The sequence below is a fragment of the Anopheles ziemanni genome, chromosome 2 (genome assembly GCF_943734765.1).
Source record: "Anopheles ziemanni chromosome 2, idAnoZiCoDA_A2_x.2, whole genome shotgun sequence".
Lineage (NCBI taxonomy): Eukaryota > Metazoa > Arthropoda > Insecta > Diptera > Culicidae > Anopheles > Anopheles ziemanni.
In genome coordinates this window covers 1,726,451-1,747,107 of record NC_080705.1, presented here as the reverse complement: position 1 = coordinate 1,747,107, position 20,657 = coordinate 1,726,451, and the positions used below count along the sequence as shown (strand labels likewise).

Below are 20,657 nucleotides of genomic sequence, written 5' to 3'. Positions count from 1 at the left end.
CGAGAATAGTTTTGGTTTCATAACAGAAGACTGTCGTTTCTCATTACTTTGGCCAACCTTGGTTGGTACGTCAAGAAAAATCAGATCGGTTCGAACTAGTGGTGGGAAAATTAAATCCCTGCAGGGATTCGAATCTTTCGAGTCAAATCCATTATCCAAGAATTTTTCTAGAGCCCAAGTTACAAATCGCGCAAACAAACTCAATCTATGTCTAATCCATTCTAACCAGCGTTCCATTTTGGTCCCAAAAAAATCAAATCTGACTCGAATCCCAATAGAATCAAATCTTTAAAATCTGTCAAGTTGGGATTCGAATCATTTGAGTCCGTGTAGGGATTGAATCTGCGGGTCTTCCGAATCCCGATTCTGCCAACACTAGACCGAACGAAAAGGGTTTTCTAAACAGGATTTAATGAAGTAGCGTAGATACTACGGGCTCTTCATTTTCGGTGTGCTGCTGATAAATTGTGCTTGAAAGTAATCATCGATTCTCTGCTTTGAGGGACATTGTTGACGGGTGTGCTTGTGAAAGCCATTCGACGCGATTGATACAGTACTTTGGTTTTTTCCCCTCTGTTTAGGATACGAAACGCACACGAAGCACCCAGAAGGGCGGAATAAGCAGTGCACAATAATGGCATCCTTCGATGTGTTCGATCGATCGAGCTGGTACTTTGGGGCAATGTCCAGACAGGATGCGACGGATCTGCTGATGAACGAGCGTGAAAGTGGAGTGTTTCTGGTCCGAGATAGTACGACCATCGCGGGCGATTTTGTGTTGTGTGTGCGAGAAGATTCTAAAGTTAGCCACTACATCATCAACAAGATTCCCTCGGGTGAGGAGTGCTTTGTTTACCGTATCGGAGACCAAACATTTGGCGATCTGCCGGATTTGCTGTCGTTCTACAAGCTGCACTATCTGGACACGACGCCACTGAGAAGGCCGATGGTCCGCCGGCTCGAGCGGGTGGTAGGAAAGTTCGACTTTGACGGAAGCGATCCAGACGATCTTCCCTTCAAGAAGGGGGAAGTGCTGTACATCATCAGCAAGGACGAAGATCAATGGTGGACTGCCCGTAACGCGCAGGGCCAAACGGGACAGATTCCGGTCCCGTACGTAACGCGATATGAGGAGAACATAATTGAACGACCTAATTCGGGTGGTGGCGGTGTTGGCCATCATCACCATCCAGCGGGAGGAATGCACCATTCGGAAAATTCCAACATTTTCAAATCGAATCTGAACCGTCAGCTTCCGGCCCTTGCCCGGGTCAAACAGGAGCGCGTCCCGAACGCATACGACGAAACGGCTCTCAAGCTAAGCGTTGGCGACGTCATCAAAGTGCTGAAAACGAACATAAACGGCCAGTGGGAAGGAGAACTGAAGGGAAAGATTGGCCATTTTCCCTTCACCCACGTGGAGTTTATCGACGAGTGAATTAACGAACGCTTGCTGATGCAATCCATTTTATGTTTATTCGTCGTCATTACGGCCAACGCTTCCATCTCGATCGAGATGGCACAACACGCGCTAAAGCACAAGGGCCCGTCTACCAGGCCCAGGCACAGGCACAAACCATTGGCCGTGGAAGGAAGATCCTGATAAAACAGCACGAGCCCCAGTAGGAGTATTCGATTTCTTCTCGTTTGTATGTGCTGCTAGTTATTATTTAACTGTACAGGCTATATTAAGTATTTTGTGTAAACAACTGTAGATTTACCTGTACGTTCCAAGTCATTTAGTTTAAGTGATTTTAAAATGTGTTATATTCTGCCTCCACCAATCTTTTCACAGTATGAGCTGTATGCGAACTCATTTAAATGTGGCAAGGCAAATAGGCTCAGAAGTATAGGCTTAAGAGGAAAGGCTCTAAGTGGGAAAAAACGGTGAGCAAATGGCTCGTTTCGTGGTTAAAGGGAAGATTTTTTATGGCAAGTGCCGCTAACGGCTCTTTTAGAGGGAGCATCCATTTTGTTCCATTACCAACAGTGAAAGGTTCAACATTGAAACATAATTTCAAACACTCACTAGAAATGGAGGACATAAAGCACCAGAATGATGATAAATTCATTCGTTGCCACATAACACTCTCAAGGAACCACACTGGCGACGATCATGACGAAGCAGAGAACAAGCATGTAATAGAGTTAATAGTTTAGCATATGGGGTTTCAGATTGAACCAGTGGGTCCATCGACTGAACCATCCAACTACGAGCTCGTATATTCCTTCAGGCAACCGGTGTGTGTGCGCACGTTTGTGGCTTCCATGTGGATCCTTAGAGAAGATAACAGATAATATAAAGTTACGTTCATAGCTTTTTATACCGACCAAGCAAAGAGAGTGTGTGTGTGTGTGGGTAGGAGCGAAATGTTTTCTTTTCTATCGTAGCACAACAGTTGTTTGGGGCAGCATAAATTCAGCATATGTATTGGGAAGTTGCAAGCCCTTCCTTTTCTTTGCCGCAATCGTTCCCACCATCAGATTACGCTTCAAACGTAACGTCAAACACAATCAATTGGTACGTTCGAAAGGAGGAGGGGTAGGTTTCTATAAGTTTTGATGATTTCCAAAGAAATTACTAACTCCAAGCGCTCGCGCGTGCACATTGCTGGGGAAAGGTTTGAAACTTACCTTGGTTTACGCAGCGCAGCGTTTCGTGATCGAGCTCGAGCTCCATCGATGATCCATATATTCCGCTCTCCTTTCCATCCAGCCAACGAAGTTTCCGTAGACTAGGAACAAACAAACAAACAATCGATAAACGAAAGTTCGACATAGGGCGACGAGAGTGAGATAATCTTCCTTTAGATTCCAGGGACCGTGGAGGGGAGAGTAGAGCTACAAGCGGCTGTCATAATGTAATACAATTCTAACGGATGCCGAAACCGAAGCAATTTATTTTTATAATGGGTGTGAGATAACAGAGAAGCTGGTTTCGTCTCAGAGGGAAGGTTAAACTGAATGCAGAAAGATGGATATATATTATGGGACTAATGGGACTGAGAGATGGGAAGCACATAGCAGAAAACATAAGAAACCAATAGCATACGAACGCACCTCTCCAGTAAGCCAAATACGACGATAGAATTCGTGTTGATCTGTGCAATAGTAGGTGGATGTGACAAAATTTGCGTCATTTTACGTTTGAAAAAGTCAAGAGGATCGATTCTGGAGCCTGAACAACCGTAGTAGTGTAAAACCGTACCCGAAGGTGGAAATGGCGAATAGAATGGTAGATAGTATACACCAAAATACAGCGGAAAAAGAAAAGTAATGACTCCCAAAAGAAGGGATCGGTCATGCAAATGACACTCTCGAATCTAATCGATACGATGGACGCCGATGGATGTAACTAAGAAGCAGATAAGAAAGATTCCAATGCAATAGCGACAGAACCTATTTACCACAACAAAATAATAATAAAAAAAAAACGAGTAGATAAGAAAGGATGAGTTGTTGTCACGCAATGCTAACATATACACACACAAATAGTGCAACCGATACAAATTAGCGGACAGTATAACTTTATGAAACTATGAATAATCAAAACCAACCACCAACATCAATCACAACCAAGCTTCGAACCTATGGACGAGTGTCCGTAGATCGTTTAATGCATGCTTTTGCGTTGAGAGTGAAAAAACAATAATCCCCAGATATCGGATAAGTTAACGACGGTCAAGCTTTGCACATCATGCAGATGGGATGGCGGACAAGTGTCACGATACGAAGAGTACGCACAAGGTCTCCCGTCGTACGTGGTCACGAGCACGGAAAGGACGAAAGAAGTCGATAATTTGAGTGGTGTTGTAGACGAGTTGTGGAGTTAAATATACCAACGTTCGTGAATGAAGCATGTATTTGTATAAAAAAAAAGAGGAAATATAGTTCTGTATTGTATCTTTTCAAGTTAAATTTGTTTCATTGGTATCATTGGTTGCTTCCAACGGAAGGAATTTTCTGAAAAAGGATAATTTAGTTTACCTCTCTCACACATAGATGGCGCCATTGTAGATATTTTCAAAAGCATTCCACGTGAAACTGTTGAAACCGACATCGGTAGATTTTTTTTTTACATAATTTTATTAAGATTTCAATCGTTTTCATCGTCTAATTTCTGTTTATTTGTTTTCTCTAAATCGCGCGCCACATTCCTTTTGTCATATATTTGGTTAACTATATACATGTGTTTTGTTTAATTACCTTATCGTTTACCAGCAAATTTATTACGACGTTTACTGCCCTGAACCATGTGCGTTTTTTTAATCTTCGTTTATTTTTTTCACATCCACACAAATATTTCATAACCATTCAACAGTGATCGGTTTATCATATTCATTTTTCCAACGAAAAAATAACTATCTCCTGCTACGCACTACAAACAAAAGAAAAGAAGTTGTTTATTACGACCAAACGAAATTATAATGATATGCCGGAATAGTTGTATTAATGGTAATGAAAATCAATCAATAATTGTAACTATTTCAAATCATTTCTAAACCATTGAGTAAGCGCCATTGAACAAATGGGGACAATGGACAAACCGAAAGGACCACGAATGTAGAGAAGTGGGTAGTAAACTGTAACAAATTAAATAATACCTATCTATCTTCCGGCGGCGGAAGAATGTATTGTTGCACCTGTTCCGGGTTCTATGACGCGGGAAAATGACGAAGATCGTATCGTGACTATCTTGCGATACGGTACGTGATTTTCCATTCTGCTATCAATCAACTCCCGCTTTTCCGTATTGTAATGTTTTCACCTTCCACCATCAGTAAAGGACTCTCTATACAATCTCATCTGCATACCCTACCGTATCCGTAGTTGATTAGGAACATTAATCCGCTTCGATTATTGGGAGTGTGTTTGTGGACGTGTGTTAAAGACGGGGGGGAATTAAGGGGGATCTAAATTACCTGTTCTCTTCTATTGCTGTTTCTTGGAAGACACCACCGCAGTGAGTGAGAAAAAAAAATGATGCTGCGAGCTGCTTTACTGCGATGTGCAGAACACGTTGTTGTGGCGTTTCTACACCAGTACTCGCAATCTACATTAAGAGCCTCTTTGTAGCAACATACCTTTCTATACTATTCATTCGCTCAGACGTTAATGAAGCGTTGTTGCCATTTTAACACTTTTTCTGTTTGTTTCTGTTTAATCAGTATGTCTTCTTGTGCCTTCAGTATTTTTATAATCTAAGGTTCTTTGGATATCGCTTATTACTTGCGTCCCGTTTTTTTCTTGTATGGTCATGATACAGTTGTGTTTAATCCGTTTTCTTCCTAACCAGTGTTTTGAAAGAAAACTGTACTAAGCCAGTCAATGAATTGTACTTCAAAATGATAGTGTAGCAAACAAAAGTAAAGACACTAAAGGTAGGAACATGGATTGGATTTGTTGCAGAAAAATGGAAAAATCAAAGCGAGTTTGTGTCGGTTGAACGAGAGAAACATTCCATATCCTGACATACTTTTGTTGTGGCCTAAACAGTTTTGTTAGAGTCTCTTTGTAGTCGTTTACATCTTTTTTTGTTGTTGTTTTAAATCTCCGCCTTACATTTATAACTATCATATTTACATCTCGAGGCATTACAGGTCGAGGATCTCGCTTAAGGGTTACCCTTCCTGGAACCATAAATCCTTGAACAATAGTTTATCGAATGGAAAGCTGGTTCAATTCGGTAAAGTATTTTTCTGGATTTAACCTATCGCCCTGGTATACTCTAGTTCATGCTTATTTTTTACGTGTTATCATTAATTCCATCTTCTCTGTGCCTGTGTTTCAAGGAGAAAATGTTTTACAGCAATGATGTATGAATTTCATTATTATGTATTTATCTGTTTTCTATATTCTGACTATATTCTTCTAGCTCCTCTCTACTTCTCTCTTGGATTATTTGCCTTTTGTTGCATGCACGGGACGTCCTTGTGATACTTACTAGCGGCGTGCCGACGGTTTGCTTGAGGAATGGATCGCGGAACTTCTCGGAAGTGGCGAACCCTCGCGCGGAAAGCCGAAGCACGTCCTCCGGCCGGACACATCGAGTTGCTGATATGTTGCGGATGTGTTTGTTGCCGGGTTTGAAATCCTTTTCACTGCAGCAGACCGTAGCCGGGCGTCTGTTGGTCCCTCGCTGGTGACCAAACCGTGGCCCGTTCGGTGACCGGTGGTCATTCCTGCTTGATGCCGGAGCTAGCATGATGGGAGGTGTAGTGTCCTCCGCCGGACCCGGACGACGGCGAGGGCAGACCGGGCACGAGGTTGGACACGGGGAACAGTTCCCCGCTGGCCGAAGAGTGCGTAGGGCTCTCCATGCCGTTCGGTGGATTGATGCGCTTTTCCTTTTGCCGCCGGTTGCAGAACCACACACGTACCACCTCCTTCTCCATGCACAGGTTGTCGGCCAGGGTGGAGATTTCCTCGCTGGTCGGCTTGCAGTTGACAAGGAATGCCTTTTCGAGCGCCACCCGGACCGAGGTTTCGATGGACGTACGCTTCTTGCGCCGCCGACCCATCGTCTCCGGCGTGGCCATCGTGTTGGACAGGGCGGCCGGACTAAAGATGCGCCTGCAATGATGAAGGAGGGAAGAAGTAGATCCATTAAGTTCGCCGTCGAGATCGTACGGCCATTGCGCCGGATGTGCTACGTACCCGCCCGGGTTGGAGATGCTACTGTCGGCGTCCTCGAGCCACTTCTGCAGCAACGGTTTTAGCTTGCACATGTTCTTGAAGCTCAGGTTCAGCGCCTCGAAGCGTGAGATGGTGGTCTGCGAGAAGTCGTTGCCGTACAGCTTGCCCATCGCCAGCCCAACGTCGCCCTGCGTGAAACCGAGCTTTATCCGTCGCTGTTTGAACGTCTTGGCGAACTGTTCGAGCTCCTCCAGATCGGTCGTTTCTTCGGGCGACGGTTCGAGGGCACGGGGCGCCGTCACGAGCTTCTGCAGCTGGGGCGTGTGGGGGCCGGAACCGGGTGTGGACGGCGTTAGGATTCCACCGACGTTCATCTGGCTCACGTTCGGTGGCGTGGTCTGGCTGGAGCCGATCATCGAGCCGGTTTGGGTGGAATGATGGTGCAGACCGGGACTCCCGGAGGGACTGTGCAGGGGTGAACTGGTGGCCGTCGCACCGGGCGTCGGCGTGGAACTGGTGGCGGTCTTCATTTGCTGTTGCTTCTGAAGAGCTTGCAGCTGTGCCACAGCCTGTTGAACCTGTTGAAGAAAGTCAGACGTTAATAAACGGCATGAAATACGAATTCTCTTGGTTTTAAGAAGCGGCATATGGAAACGAAAAAGAGACAACTAAGCAATGGACACAATAGTGGGCATCACACCTGGATTGACGATCGAGGGGTCGGTGGTCCTTCCGAGGGAGCCACAGGACTCCCATTGCTAACGGTGGAGTTGCTAGGAACAGTCGGAACGCAACTGTTGACCGAACAGCTCGGTGGTGAAGGAAAATTAAGGTTCAACTATGCGTCAGCGAAAGTCGATGCGTAGCGTCCAAAAGGGATTAAAGAGAAAGAAATGGATGACCGATCGTTCCATCACGTCCACGGAAGTGTGGCTTTGTTTTCGAACCGACCAACTAAAACCTACCTGATTCTGCATGAGGAACTGAGCTGCCGCCTGGGCTTGAGCGGTGGCTGCGGCGGCCGCATTTCCATTGGCACTGGCGGCCGCACTTCCCTGCACCTGAAGGAGCATGTACTGCTGGAGCTGTTGCTGCAGGGAGGCTTGCTGGGCCTGCAGGGCCTGCTGCAGCATGCCGAGATCCTGCCCGGAGAGACCCGTTAGTCCGCCGAGCCCGAGCTGGTTCTGCAGGAAGAGTGAGCTGAGCGGCAGGTGGTTCTGGAGGGCGGCCAATGCTACTCCTAGGCCTCCGCCCGGAACGGCACTGGTTTGTGGTGGCGACGGCGTCCGTCGCGAAGAGTCCGTAATCTGTCGAGAAAAAGGATAAGCAATTGAAGTCAGTTCGAACGATAGAATTAAATGCAATCTTCCTTACCAGATTAAGTGGAGTGGTTCGTTCTGGACGCTCGTGTGGAATCGGACTGCTCAGGTTTTCGCGATCGCTTCCATCGTCCCGATCGCTGTCGATATCGTCTGGTGGGAAAATCAAGTAAAAAGAAGTACAAATTATTACATCGTGTTTTTCTATGCCGTAATGACCCACTTATTTTCTTGCAAGGACAAAGAAACTAGGCCATTTTTATTTGTTCACACTCTTGAGGAGTCTTCCAAAGAGGGATTGACTTTTCCTCCCATAAATCGTCGGTAAGGAAGCGAAGAATCTCGCTGTCACAACATGCCCCGTTTTCGCAAGGGGTGCTTGTGTGCGGGAATTACTCTTAAGATGGATCGAAAGAGGTACCATTAAACACGACTTTAAGGTGTCAGACGAGACAGAGTTGTCAAGGACACGAGCGACCGACGTGTTGCCTTGTCCTCCCCGAGGGGGGTGAAAGTAGAATGCACTTTTCTTCTCCTCTCCGACGGTGAGTAAGGATGTTTAAACTCGACAAACGCATTCCCGGAGAAAATGGCGGACCATGTGGAAAACCCCTTCCGATGCGCAATAGAATTTTTATTCCCCTACGACGAAGGGAGGGTTCGAACATTGCAACATACTTCTCATCAACGGTAATGCTGCAATTGTCCTTCGTTGGGAAACCGATCGGCAGGGGTTTGGAAGCGGTCCCTCACCCCTTTACCAATGGGTTTTACAAGGCAGGCAGGGTGCCGGCTTTCTCCGACCCTTTTCTGTTTCCCCCTTTTCCTCACGCTCGCTGGCGAAAGTACGCGAACAGAACGCTGTTGGACGGGATGGCAGCATTTCTTTTGTTGTAAAATTGTTATTTTAAAAGAATCCATGTTCATAAGCGACGTAACAGACCAACATTACAACAATCCCTAACGTGAGCCGTAACGGTAGCAAGCAGCGGGGAACACGAGCAAGAAATCAAGTTCAAGGGTGATCGTTTTCGGAAATGACTTCTTCTGAAGTCAGTGTGGCGTCCAGCGGGGCCATCGGAAGGGGTTCGGCGTTTGTAGGTCAGTTTTTACAGTTGGAAGAGAATTGTTCCTGTTTTCTTGATGACGATAGTGGTTAAAACATTCTGCTTAAACTTACAGCAATAAATAACCATTTTAAGCAGCTCAAATTAAGCAAAGATTTATAGATTTTGGGATCGAATTCGAATTGTGGGTTGGTTTTAAAATCTTTTACAGGGAAATGGATGGCACCGTGGTGACCGGAAAATGTATCGCGTTCGACAAATCAACGGTATTGTTTTGTCAATTATCGAAAGCGTTGTACACTGGCAAACATTTTCCACAAACCAGCACCACCCAAAGGCCTTTCCATGGCGGTTCGGCGTAAAGTGGAAAACACCCAAGCACTAACCCTTTTTGCCGATCATTTTTTTTTTCGAAATTAAAAATGATGACGTGAATTATGGGTTTCGGGTGTGTGCGAATGGGGGTTGGTTGCTTGTGCTGCGATACGAGGGCGATGATACCGATCCTGGCCCTGGCCTGGCCGCTGCTCCTTTGCCGCGTCACATAATTGATTGCTTCGGGAGGGCGCACTGCCGCAATCGTGGGCTCGCATCGGACCGGCGGAAAAGCCAATCGATGTGACGAATTTTCCCTCCCAGCAAATGGAAAGAAATGTGATTGATCAGCTAGTCGAAAATGCACCCGCAGCTGTCACCGATTGGCCGATGCCGAGTTTTCGGGGCCAATTAGGAGGCGGCCGAGGGCGCCGGTTTAAAAGTTGAAAATGGAAAAAATAAAGACGATTGTGACCGCGTGTCACAAATGGGGAAAAAGGGGTAGAGCTTCAGTGCTTTGAATGTCCTTTTTTTGTGCCATCGCATCAAGCGCTACAAATTGCATGAAATTTGTTCTAACCTCCACCAAGGGGACGCGCAATACGGACATGATTTATTTGCCTTCGCACGGTTCCATGGCACCATGGTTCGGTTCCGTTCCGTTTTGGCCATCGTGGTATCGATCGGCGATTCCTAACGGATCGGGGTAACGGCTGATGGCGTCGTGCGATAAGGTCACGGGGAAGAGCGCGGGGACAGGAAAGCAAAACGTCGTCTCGCCATATTCGAAGAGGCTCAGAATGCGCTTGCAACAGGCGGCGTTGCATTCCAGCTTCCGAACTGGGGGTCTCCTTGCCTTTTTCTTGTTTCTTTCTTGGCATAATTTTCATCACGAGCTGCTTCAAGTGCAAGGCAGACCATAGACACTTATCTGTGTCTTTGTGCGGTTGGGTAGGTTCGTTTTTTTCCGTTCGCTTCTTGCTATTTACCTTCCTTCAATCGACAATTTCCAATTCAAAATATTGCTAATGTTTAGTGATGCGAGAAAAAAAATACACCGCCCCTCAATAAACTTTTCCACGGCAACAGGGAATGGGGGCCTTTGGAAAACAAACTGTACATAAAGTCGGTGCTCTTTATGTCGCCAAGGGAAGGATGCGATCCGTCGTTGGGTGGTCGTAAAAGAAATGAAAATGCTAACCGAAATGCTGGAGGCTTCCCCGCGGAAAGGCGACATTTGCCTCGAAGGAAAATAACGCACAAGCCAAAGGTCCAGGCAATTTCATATTTATCGCTCCGTGGTCCGGTATTATTCAATCTTCCACTCGATTTCATATTCTGGCTTATCATCATCCGCACCGCCACTCGTATCCCGCCGTTCCCGACCCCGAACCGCGAACCGACTGACCACAAGCCTGTTTTCGCTGGCCACAGTTTTTCCCTCCACCACGGGCTGCGATCATTTATTATGGAAAAGTCCATTTTGGCGAAAAGTAAACATCGTCCACAAGGTGCTGTCCGTTCATTTCATTTCGCCACATTGTTCCCTTTTCTGCGTTGGGCGATGGGAAAAGGCTCGGAAAAATTCAGTCGCAACTGGACCCGGACAATTTTCATATTCATTCTGTGCAGGTTAGGTTTTCTTGGGCAAACCCAAATCGAATTCTTACTCCCGCTTTCTCTCGGAGCGGAAAAAAGGGGTGGAAAATTGTATGCAAAAAAACCTGATTTGCAAAAATGAAACCCTACTCCCGGGTTTCCTCGTCGGCTTCGGTGGCTCATCTGCGTCATTTTTCTGCACCCCCCCACCGAAATCCCCTACCTCTTTGTGTGTGGTGATGATGAATATTTGATGTTCGAGGTATGAATTTTTATTGTAGCATTGATTCTGCAAGCAGCTTCCTTTTGGTCAGCGGCCGCTTTTCCTTTGGCCGGTGAGCCTCATTGATATTCATCGCGCAGGATATGTTCAGTTTCTAAATCCTCGGCCACCTACTTCCGACTCCAACGCTCCACCCCACTCTGGCTGGCCGGACTGACCAATCAAAAGTGCTGACGATGTGTTCGAGTGCCGTTTTCCTTCCGTCGTGGTCCGTTCGTGGTGGTGATTTTTCTTTGCATAAATTTTGAATAATAAACCCCCAGCCCGGGGTGGCAATCAGAAGTACTAAAAACCCCGATAAGCATCTCCGGCACCCTAATATCGGGTGGAGCATATGCAGTGATCCATAAAATTGTATTGTACGAACTGCGAAAAGATTTAAATTTCTTCACGACCCCAGGACGAAACGTTCAAGGAGTCTCGGACTCCGATTCGTTGGTATGCAAACAGCGGAGGGTTTGTTTGGTACGAGCTCTCGGTCCGACTGACCGGATCTCGAAATCTCTGCACTGATTTTCCGATGACCAGCTGCTACCCAGTCCAAGAGAAAAATCAAATACCCTTTCCGAGAACACCCTTCACGAAAGGGAAGGATTGTTCCGGTGTGACTCAACGAGGATTTGATCCGAAAACGAATTGCAAAACGAATGAAGAATGGATGGCACAGTTGAGGTGCAGGGTTGATCGCAAAATCCCATTAATTTTTCTTCAAAACTGACCAGCGTTTAAAGCGTGTGCGGTTGGAAAACCTCACCAAAGGGGGTTGCCATGGCGATGCCATCCTGGGTACCGCGTGTTCAATAAATTGTCGAAATGCGATAATCCAGTTTCGAGGTTCGTAAAGCGATTGCCCTTTACTGTTCATCTCATCGGCGGTTCCCTTGAACGTGGTAAATTTGAATTCTTGCGGGAGGCACCCATTTTTGGTTACAACTTTTCGGAAGGGAGGGAGGACAGATGGGATATTTTTACATTTTTCACGGACACATGAGCGTCCGTTCGGTTTTCGTTTTTCGAGGGAAAACGCTGCGCCCCCTTCGTTTTGGGAAGATTTTACGCTAGTTGAAAATTGTACCTTCCTCCCACAACAATTGACCCAGCGGGAGGAGGGTTCATTTATATCGGATCAATTTTCCGTCCCCGGCCATTTGCGTGCTTTCCTTTCCTCGGCGGAGTGTGATGTTGGGTAAACTGTTTGATTCGGACAGCTCCTTGACCGCAAGGACTAGAGTGGCACTTATTGTGGCGTTGTTTCCCAAAAAAGAAAAGTGCACAATGAGGAAGAAGATGGCGATTCGCTAATTGGAAGAATATTCGCTTCTTGCAAACGGGCAGAAAACGATGCTTAAGTATTGCGGTAATGAAGAAAAATGATCCACGACGATTGTAATTACAATTATTACACACACACACACACTTACAAACGAAGACGCCCGTGTGGCATAACACTTTTCCATCATTCCCGAGCGTCGGCCGGCGCGGAACGAAATGGTTTTTTGAAGCTTCTTTATTGCCCCCGCGGTCAACAAACAAATACCGCGCGACTGGGAATCGGAGACCGAACTGAGGAAAACGCGAGAGAGAGCGGGATACTTTCCCAGAATATTTAATGTTCGGCCCGGGTTCGGCGGCTTTTTACTGCCAATTTATGCAACATCCCTTTCCCAAGCCCGGACGCGACCAGCGGGGAGGCCCAAGCCAGGGGAGAGTTCGTTCGTGCCATTCTTCCGAGAATCCGCGAGCGGCGAAAATCATTGCTCCCTTTTATCGGCGGTGCCCAGGCCCAGGGGGTCCCGGGCAGGCGAGAGGCAGGAAGCGGGCCGAGAAGTGCAGGGTATCATTTGCAACATCCTCGTCGGCGGGTTTTCGCCGGGTCGTGATTTGAAATTTCAATTAAAACCGTTTTTATTGCAATTAAATTACACCGCGGCGCATTTTTCCCGCCGGCCCGCATGTCCGGACCGGAATCAAAATGGTTGCCTGCGCCATCGTGGAGCAGCCCGGTCACAGAAGCGAACGGCGCGAGGAACATCGTCATAAAACATAAATCCCGCGAGTCACGTAGCGCCGCCGCGTCGACGTCGGATTTATTTTCCGTTCTCGGGATTGGTTCTCGGGAACGGTCGGTGAAATTCAAATTGGATGCAACCATAAAAAGGCAGCGTGTTCTCTGGCGGTTCTTGGTTTCGCTTTGTTGTCTCGCTTTTCCCCGCCTTGTCGGCAACCCTTCAATCAGGGTTTCCCTACTACCCCATGTTAAAGTCACCCAAGTGAAAAACGGGGTTTTTTTTGTCGTCGGCCGAGTGTTGTTTGATTAGGCTAATTACACCTCAACAAGTCCAACCCCCTCGGAATCCTTTTGGGGTCGTGTGCGCGTTTTAAAAAAGGGGTGAAATTTAAATATTCCAATTGAACCGCAACTCGAAAAAAGGATACTCCTCTTTCGACGACGCGAGGATGAATAGCTAACAAAACGCTAACACGAGGGAACGATGGACGTCTCATTTGAATTGAGCCAACCCTTCCGGGTTCTAGGGGTGAAAAACGGGCCTCAACCCCCTGGAATTGGGGTGCGTTCCGGTGAATAAATGCATATTTAATGCCACTCCGGAGTAAGGGGAGATTGTGGATGGGTTTTTTTTCTCCCTTGGATGTCCCTTCAAGGACTATGCCAGGACGATGAACAGTAATAAAATGAAGTCCTCAGTCCTTGGGTGAATTACAAACTGCGAAATACGACGAGCAGGTCCGTAAATTAACCCTTCTCCGATATGCGCCGATAATTCAGACACACACACACGCACACACGCACATTTCTCTCTTAAAGGTGTTTGGTGACCTTTTTTTTCCTGCCTGCCAAGGGTGACGTTATCTTTCGATCGCATTAAATAGGCGCATTTTATTATGCGGTCGTTTGCGCGGTTCAGGTGGATAATGCAGGTAAATGCGGTGTTACTACTATCCGAAGGGTCGCTTTTGGGCGATCGTTTCAACAGGTGAATAATTGAGAAGGTATTTAAATTTTCATTCAATTACTACGAGTTACGGGGTTCGGTGTACAATGAAAATGTCACTTTCGGGGGGGAAAGGACACGATGGTCATTTTAACAAAACGGTACGAAACAGGGAGGGGTGGATGGAAATGATTAGAATGATCATCGTCCTTCCGGAGAGCATTATGATAACAGTATTATGCCCTTTTCTCCTCGTCGGCTGGAAAGAGGAAATAGGAAAAGTATGCTGTTTGTGAAGAGTGTTATAGGAAAGGATTTTCCGTATTCGCATTCGCCCGGCATCATCTGCCGAACAGGTGCACCGATTTGGGATGTGAGACGTAAAAGTTCCCCTATTAGAAAAGCTTAAAACACACGTTCCGCCGGAAAACAACAAACACACGCCGATGTCGATGGGGAAACATCTTACAATCTTCCCGATCCCTTTGTTGGACACGTGTCTTCGGGCCAGGTATTATTGTCAACACCGGCAGAGCAGAAAAAAAGCAGAGAGAACAACCTCTATCGAGCCATCGAAAAACCGCCCGGAAAGTCAAAGATTATCGACAGGCAGAAAACAAACCCTTTTCCCCATGCACGAAATGCTTAGCGAGAAGTTTATTTTCATATCCAAGAGGATAACAAATGTCTACCAAAACTCGTCCTTTACGCACACGACAAGGACCTTTCGGGGAGGACCGAGCTGCGGGTTGAGGGACGCAAGGGACCGGGAAGCCGATCGTAAAACTATTAACTAAGTGAGAAAATAAATCTTGATTCCTTCTGCTTCCTGAGACCTCGCTTCTTTGCCTTCGTCCTTCGTCCTAAGCCACGAAGTCAACACAATGTGTCCCCGGAAAACCCGTCCCCGAAAAGGATTGAAGGGAATGCGATTTCCTTTCTTCCAAGGTCTCTCAGTTAACGGTTCGCCTAAACGCTTGTCCCCGTGTTCTTTACGTAACGTCAAACATTCTCGTCGGGTTTTCGGTTTCTCATCCTTTTTCCTTCATCGTCCTTGACGTAATCGAAAGTCGCAACCCTTCGGTGAGACCTTCTGGCGCAAGTCGTGGTCGGGTTGGAGTTTTAATCGCTAATTCACCCATCATCTTCAGGACTCGCCGTGGCCCGTGCAGGGCACGAGACATCAACATTACAATCAAAATGAAAAGTTTCAGTTCCAAAAAAAAAAAAAAAAAGGATGGAAGGGATGGCCTCATTGAGGAAATTGGAATTACAAACCGATCGAAAATGCTGGAAGGCCTAGAAAATGATATCATTTCTTTTCGTGCAACGGATGTTGCCCGACCGCTCGAGATGGCGATTATGATGATGCTAATGAAGTCGATAATCTTGGTCGTGTGCCAACCGAAAGGACACGCATCAGCTCTCACCCAGACGGAGGAAAAAGGGGTGAACAAAGTGATGTCGCAAATGGGAAAAAAGGGTTTTGGGCTTGGAACTGGCGGGGTTCGTTTGGTTCGCTTCCTCCTTCCGGAGGTTTGGGGGAACAAATCAATTGATTCGTCGTGCATTGCGTAAGTAATTTTGGGCACGCGTTACCGTTTGACGCAAAATGGTGGGAGAAACTGGGCGCAATATGGAGTTGCAGCATCGGATGCCGAATACTTACCATGCGAACGGGGCGGCGATGGTGATTTTGGTGTTTTTATGCTCAAATCTGCAATGGAAAACAGGAAGCAGGGAAATGGTTGTTAATAGAATTCCATTTTGAATTTTAGAAGCTGTAAAGACGGGTGTATCTTCTTGTAGAAAACAGAGAGGAAACGCACATATCGATCGTTGTTTTTTACCCATCTAAAGCTAGTGAATTATTTACATGGAACTCGGACTCGGAAACGTCCAATGCGTTCGGTTCGTTATTGCAATAAATTAAAACGAGGGGAAGCGTATGAAGTTCGTGTAGCCCTCGGTCCAACACCCCAGAGTCCACCGGAGTGCACATGTCGATATATTTTCATCTCGCAGCATCTCCGCCTTTCCCTGCCCTTCGATTCTCTGAAGTCTTTCGATCGGGAGTGCTTAGAGAAAAGAGCACCTTTTTTATATCCAAATGAAGACCCGAAAAGCCCGGGGAGAAAATCCCGGGCAAAGGGAAGCGCACTAAAGGAAGAGGGAATAGAAGAAGGAACGCACGCAGGACTCTGCAGAAGTGTTAGGTTACTGGCGTGCGGAATGCGAAGGTGGACGACCAGCAAAAACACCATCTGCAGCGCACGGGACGAATTGGAGTATGTGACAATATTAAGGCCTATTATTTATTTCCGCTGGCCCCGAAGGGCCCCGGGATCAGAGGAGTGCGCGCGGGGTCGTGGTCAGCCGGAACACCGGTTCTTCTCGTCCTTAAACACGATTCGAATAGGTCGACGGCGTGTCCATCGATATTTTATAGCCTCGTCCATTCGGACGCATTCGGACTTTGGGTTATTGTTCCCAGAGGGTTTTGAAAGTTCATTCCCTCTGCCCTCCGCTGCTGGTACACGCGTTCCCTTTTTCCACCAGGAGGGGACCAGGGAGGGCCCCGGGAGCGGCGCGGACAAGATGGCACAAGCCGCTCATCACATCACATCATCCCCTAATAAATAATTGCGAGGACTTTTCGCACTCTTCCCTTTATCACTCGCTGTATTTGTTTCATTTATCTCTCGCTCTCCCATCCCTCGTGGCTGGACAAACAAAAATCCCTCGGGTGGATGCTGGCAGGACATGGGCCCGATGGAGAAAAACGACATCCCATTCATCCTCTGCCCGAACCCGTGACGTGTTTGGTCAAACTTCCAAATATTTTTATGCAAATCGATGCGGTCTCGGGAGGGGGAAAATTGAACCTTACCTTACTCGTGATCGTAAAGGAAAGAGAGCGAAATAAAAGGGAAAATGGCAAGCAGAGTGAGCAGTGTTTAGTGAACCGACACGCATGACAAATTCGGGGCCAGGTCGCTTTTGACCTCTCGTTGCCCGATCCCTTCCCGGGAAGGTGAGCATGTGTGCATAATTTGCATCGCCCGTTGGTAGGGTGGCCGATAGATTAAACCATAATTAATTATCGCAAGTCCAATTTTCATGCTGATGACGGAAAAGAAAAAAACAGTTTCCGAAAAAATGGATGCAGCAAAAGCAAATGGGATATTTTTGTCGTCCCAACGTATTTTTTACGTAGAGTCATCGAAGCTTTTCGACAGTTTATGCTGGCTTATTGTTGTTGGTTTATGCAAAGTCATGCACGAGGAATTTATGTTGCCCGTACTTCTCTCTCGTGATTGTTCAGCTTTTCTTTTTGCAAAGCAAAAAAAACCGAGAACCAAACCGGTGTGCAAGGGATGCAAATGGGAATAACAGTTACATTTGTCGTTGCGAGCAAAATAACAAAAACGAAACCGAAGGAAAAACTTTAAACGGTTCCTATGGTGTTTAATTTATTTGCCAAAGCGATGGGTCCCTTTTTCAGACCCGAGTTCGAACCAAAACAGTCTTTCGTGCGTGTGCGTTGGCCATTTGAATATTTCTGACACCCCTGTCTGCATGGGTAATAGAATCAGGGGAAAGAAAAGCCTCACGCTGGGAGACACACAAGACACACAAGAAGAGAAAAGAAACCCTGCCAAAGGTGGTGATGGTTGCCTTGAGACCTTCTGCCGTCGTCCACCGGGAGTCCGTTCGGGCATGGCCTACGGCGTGGCCTTTTGTTTATGCAAATAAGCATGTGATTTTCCGTCCACCTTTTCCTTCCAATCCAGCGTGATCGGGGTCCCAGGTGCATCTCGGAGCGGACAAACCGGGACCGTAAAATGAGGCTCCGGGCGTGAGGTAGGCAGGTGCATCAGGCGGGAAATGCGCGTGTGGAAATGGCTAACCCATTTGCCTAACTCGCCAAATATAGCCTCCCGTCGTTCAAACCCGACCCAATTCGGGGGGACAGGTTCCGGGGCAGCGTGACGTCGAGCGTCATCATCATCATCATCGGCAGCTAATGAGGTTTATTTACATTGGAAATGACCATGGGTTCGTTCTAATCTTTTAATGTGCGATAACCAAACGAACGAACGAACGAACGATCGTGCTGGCTTGGGGTGGAAAAATTGGCCAGCGGTTCTCGGTCGGTCAGCGGCAGTTTCCCACCCGGGTTTCGCGCGTTTCTTTTTATGAATCTTCCCAATTATTCTAGAGGCTGGCCCCCGGTTCGCCATATTTGGCTCATTAGCCAAATTTAATTAATTACCCACACCCAACGGCCAGGGATGGTGAGGGGAGGGGGGAGAAGGGGGTGCTGGGAGGGAAAATTTAAATCAAAAGTAAACATAAAAAAAACTACTGCTCCAGCGATTCCGTCGCCCGTGAACGATCTTCGGTGGCAGTTCTCGCGGAAAGTTAAATGAGATCTCGCGAGTTTGTCCTTGAGGGAGGAAGTTTTTCGCCTTCCGGGACTCTCAGCGCCCCGACCCCCAATTAGTACCCCCTTAAGGCCGCCATAATTTGCGTCGACGGTTTGCGACGATAGCTCCCATTAATCAGGATGATTTATACCATTTCTTCTAAACACTTCGGCGGTTCGGCCGCCCGCCTTCCGGAAGTCGGACGAACTCTCCCTCGGAAATGGTTGCGTTTGAGTGACGTCGTCGATCCACGGTTGTTGTTTGATGTTGAGTGGATAATTGACAAAGCTTAGGGTTAATCTTCGCTCCGTTACTTTCCAAGGGGGGGGGACGTTCCGTGAAGCTTCGCAGAAAAGGAAAACCACTCGGTACCACCATTCTGAACCCAACTGGAAAAAGGTGAAAATCCCCATCCGCGCGGGGTTCGGTTGGTGCCGTTAGTGCACCCTCATTATCGCATAACTATTTATTTGCTTTATTTTAGCCCGTTTGCGCACGAGTTAAATTGTTTCTGTTCTTCGTTATGCATATGTGCGCAACATTTTCGCCAACAAACACCACCATTGCGCGTTGCATAGTGTGCAACGGAGGCATGGCTTACATGCACCAAAGTGCATCGAGCGAGCCTTGGACTGTTCGACGGCGGTGGTAAACAAATTTCTGCCACAACACCCTGCCTCCCTCCTCGGCGCTTTCAAGCTACCTGCTGCAGCTCATTTATATGTAATTCTTTTTGACTGCAATTAAGCGCTTCAATAATCCTTTTAATGCGCCCGTGCGCAAAACCGCGGCGCTCACCCCGAGATGGTCGTAATTGTTATAATTAAAATAAAGTGAATAATAATTAATTAATGGCTTTTCCGTTTTGCACGCGGCGTGCTAATGATCTAAGGTGGAGTGGCAATGGCGGCCGTTTGCGCGTATTTGTGCGTTTCTTCCTTCAAAATTTTATTTAATACACGTCTTACGCGAGCGGAGTCAGTTGCAAGCGCGCCTTGCATTCGCGTTGCATTTTGCGCTTTGTACTTGGTCAGCTATTTAGTTTAGTAACCTACACCACGACGTGCGATGCCTTTTAAAAACGAAAAATGCTTGCGAAATGGGTTCGAGGTATTTCGCTTCAAAAAACACTTGAAACATCGTGAAAAGGAGGGACAGGTTCTTGCTGCTGGAGAGGAAAATTATGTAGTACCTGCTGAGGTGATTTTTGAGTGATTCCCTTTCCGTAGAACGTTTAGCAAAGGTTCCCAACGGCCCCCGGCAAGACCAATTTCGTACGATAAGGATCTAAGAGTCATCTTCGAAAGGATTAACCGAAACCCAACGAAAGGGAATCTGAAGTGGATAAAATTTCTTTCCTGCTCGGGAACGCAGCAAAAGAAAACCGAAACGTAACGCCGCATGTTCCGACCGATTCCGGGAGAGAAATTGAGAAAAAGGTGGGAAAAGCGGCCCTGGTCCGATAGCGATCTAGTCATGTTTTTCCCTCCCATCCCTCCCGGTTCCCGCTTTCCACCTTGTGCGTTTTGTTAGACAAATGAAATGCAAAAGTGTACGCCGTCGATCTCGCATATCGATCAAAGCCTGGGATCCTCCTGCGAGAAGGATGGGAAAATTTGCCTACACTTTCCGATACATCACACCGATCGGGCCTCGGGGTCCGGTTCCGAAAATCCCTGGAACGTCTGCAAGGCCGAGGACGAAGGACGCCGCAGGGGAAAACAAGCGAAGAAATCGAAGATCCTTTTTTATTTTGGCATTCGGGCCCTTCGTCTATACCTGTCCTTACCGCTCGAAGGTGGCGAAGGTGGCGAGGGTTGAAAGACGCAGTACGGCCGTACAGGAAACGAATCCGATAGAACGATTTTTCATGTTGCTCGCTTCAATGGCAAAAAAATAAAATCAACCTTTTACGACACGGCACCGAAACGGAATACCTTTTTTTGTACAATTTCAAGGATTCGAGCGCAAAAGGTCGCCTTGGTCTACGATAATGACGATCACGGGGGAAAACAGCTCCGGATGGGATGGACCCGCCACGGGAAGGGATGCAG

General features: G+C 47.1%; 2 protein-coding genes across 3 annotated transcripts in view; one reads left to right on the top strand and one right to left on the bottom strand.

Moving 5' to 3' along the window:
* Nucleotides 1-476: 476 nt before the first annotated feature.
* LOC131282496 (adapter molecule Crk) lies at nt 477-2,021 on the top strand. Of its 2 annotated transcripts, XM_058311979.1 has the most exons (2): nt 477-784; nt 842-2,021. In XM_058311979.1, exons 1-2 carry the CDS (start codon nt 635-637, stop codon nt 1,436-1,438), a joined length of 747 nt encoding a protein of 248 aa, XP_058167962.1. In that variant the 5' UTR covers nt 477-634; the 3' UTR covers nt 1,439-2,021. The 2 variants fall into 2 exon arrangements, with proteins under 2 accessions (XP_058167962.1, XP_058167961.1); XM_058311978.1 differs by having other exon boundaries at nt 478-2,021.
* Nucleotides 2,022-6,176: 4,155 nt separating this feature from the next.
* The window catches only part of LOC131282982 (lateral signaling target protein 2 homolog), a 66,023-nt gene continuing 51,542 nt past the window's right edge, over nt 6,177-20,657 (bottom strand). Inside the window, exons 4-8 of the mRNA XM_058312539.1 lie at nt 15,843-15,890; nt 8,011-8,108; nt 7,602-7,943; nt 6,658-7,214; nt 6,177-6,573 (exon numbers count right to left, since the gene is read on the bottom strand). Of these exons, the coding sequence (XP_058168522.1) occupies nt 6,177-6,573; nt 6,658-7,214; nt 7,602-7,943; nt 8,011-8,108; nt 15,843-15,890 (1,442 nt within the window). The remainder of the gene's footprint in view (nt 6,574-6,657; nt 7,215-7,601; nt 7,944-8,010; nt 8,109-15,842; nt 15,891-20,657) is intronic.

Bases quoted from the DNA above. Each gene is read 5' to 3' on its own strand.
- LOC131282496 (XM_058311978.1), top strand. From the start codon at position 635: ATGGCATCCTTCGATGTGTTCGATCGATCGAGCTGGTACTTTGGGGCA.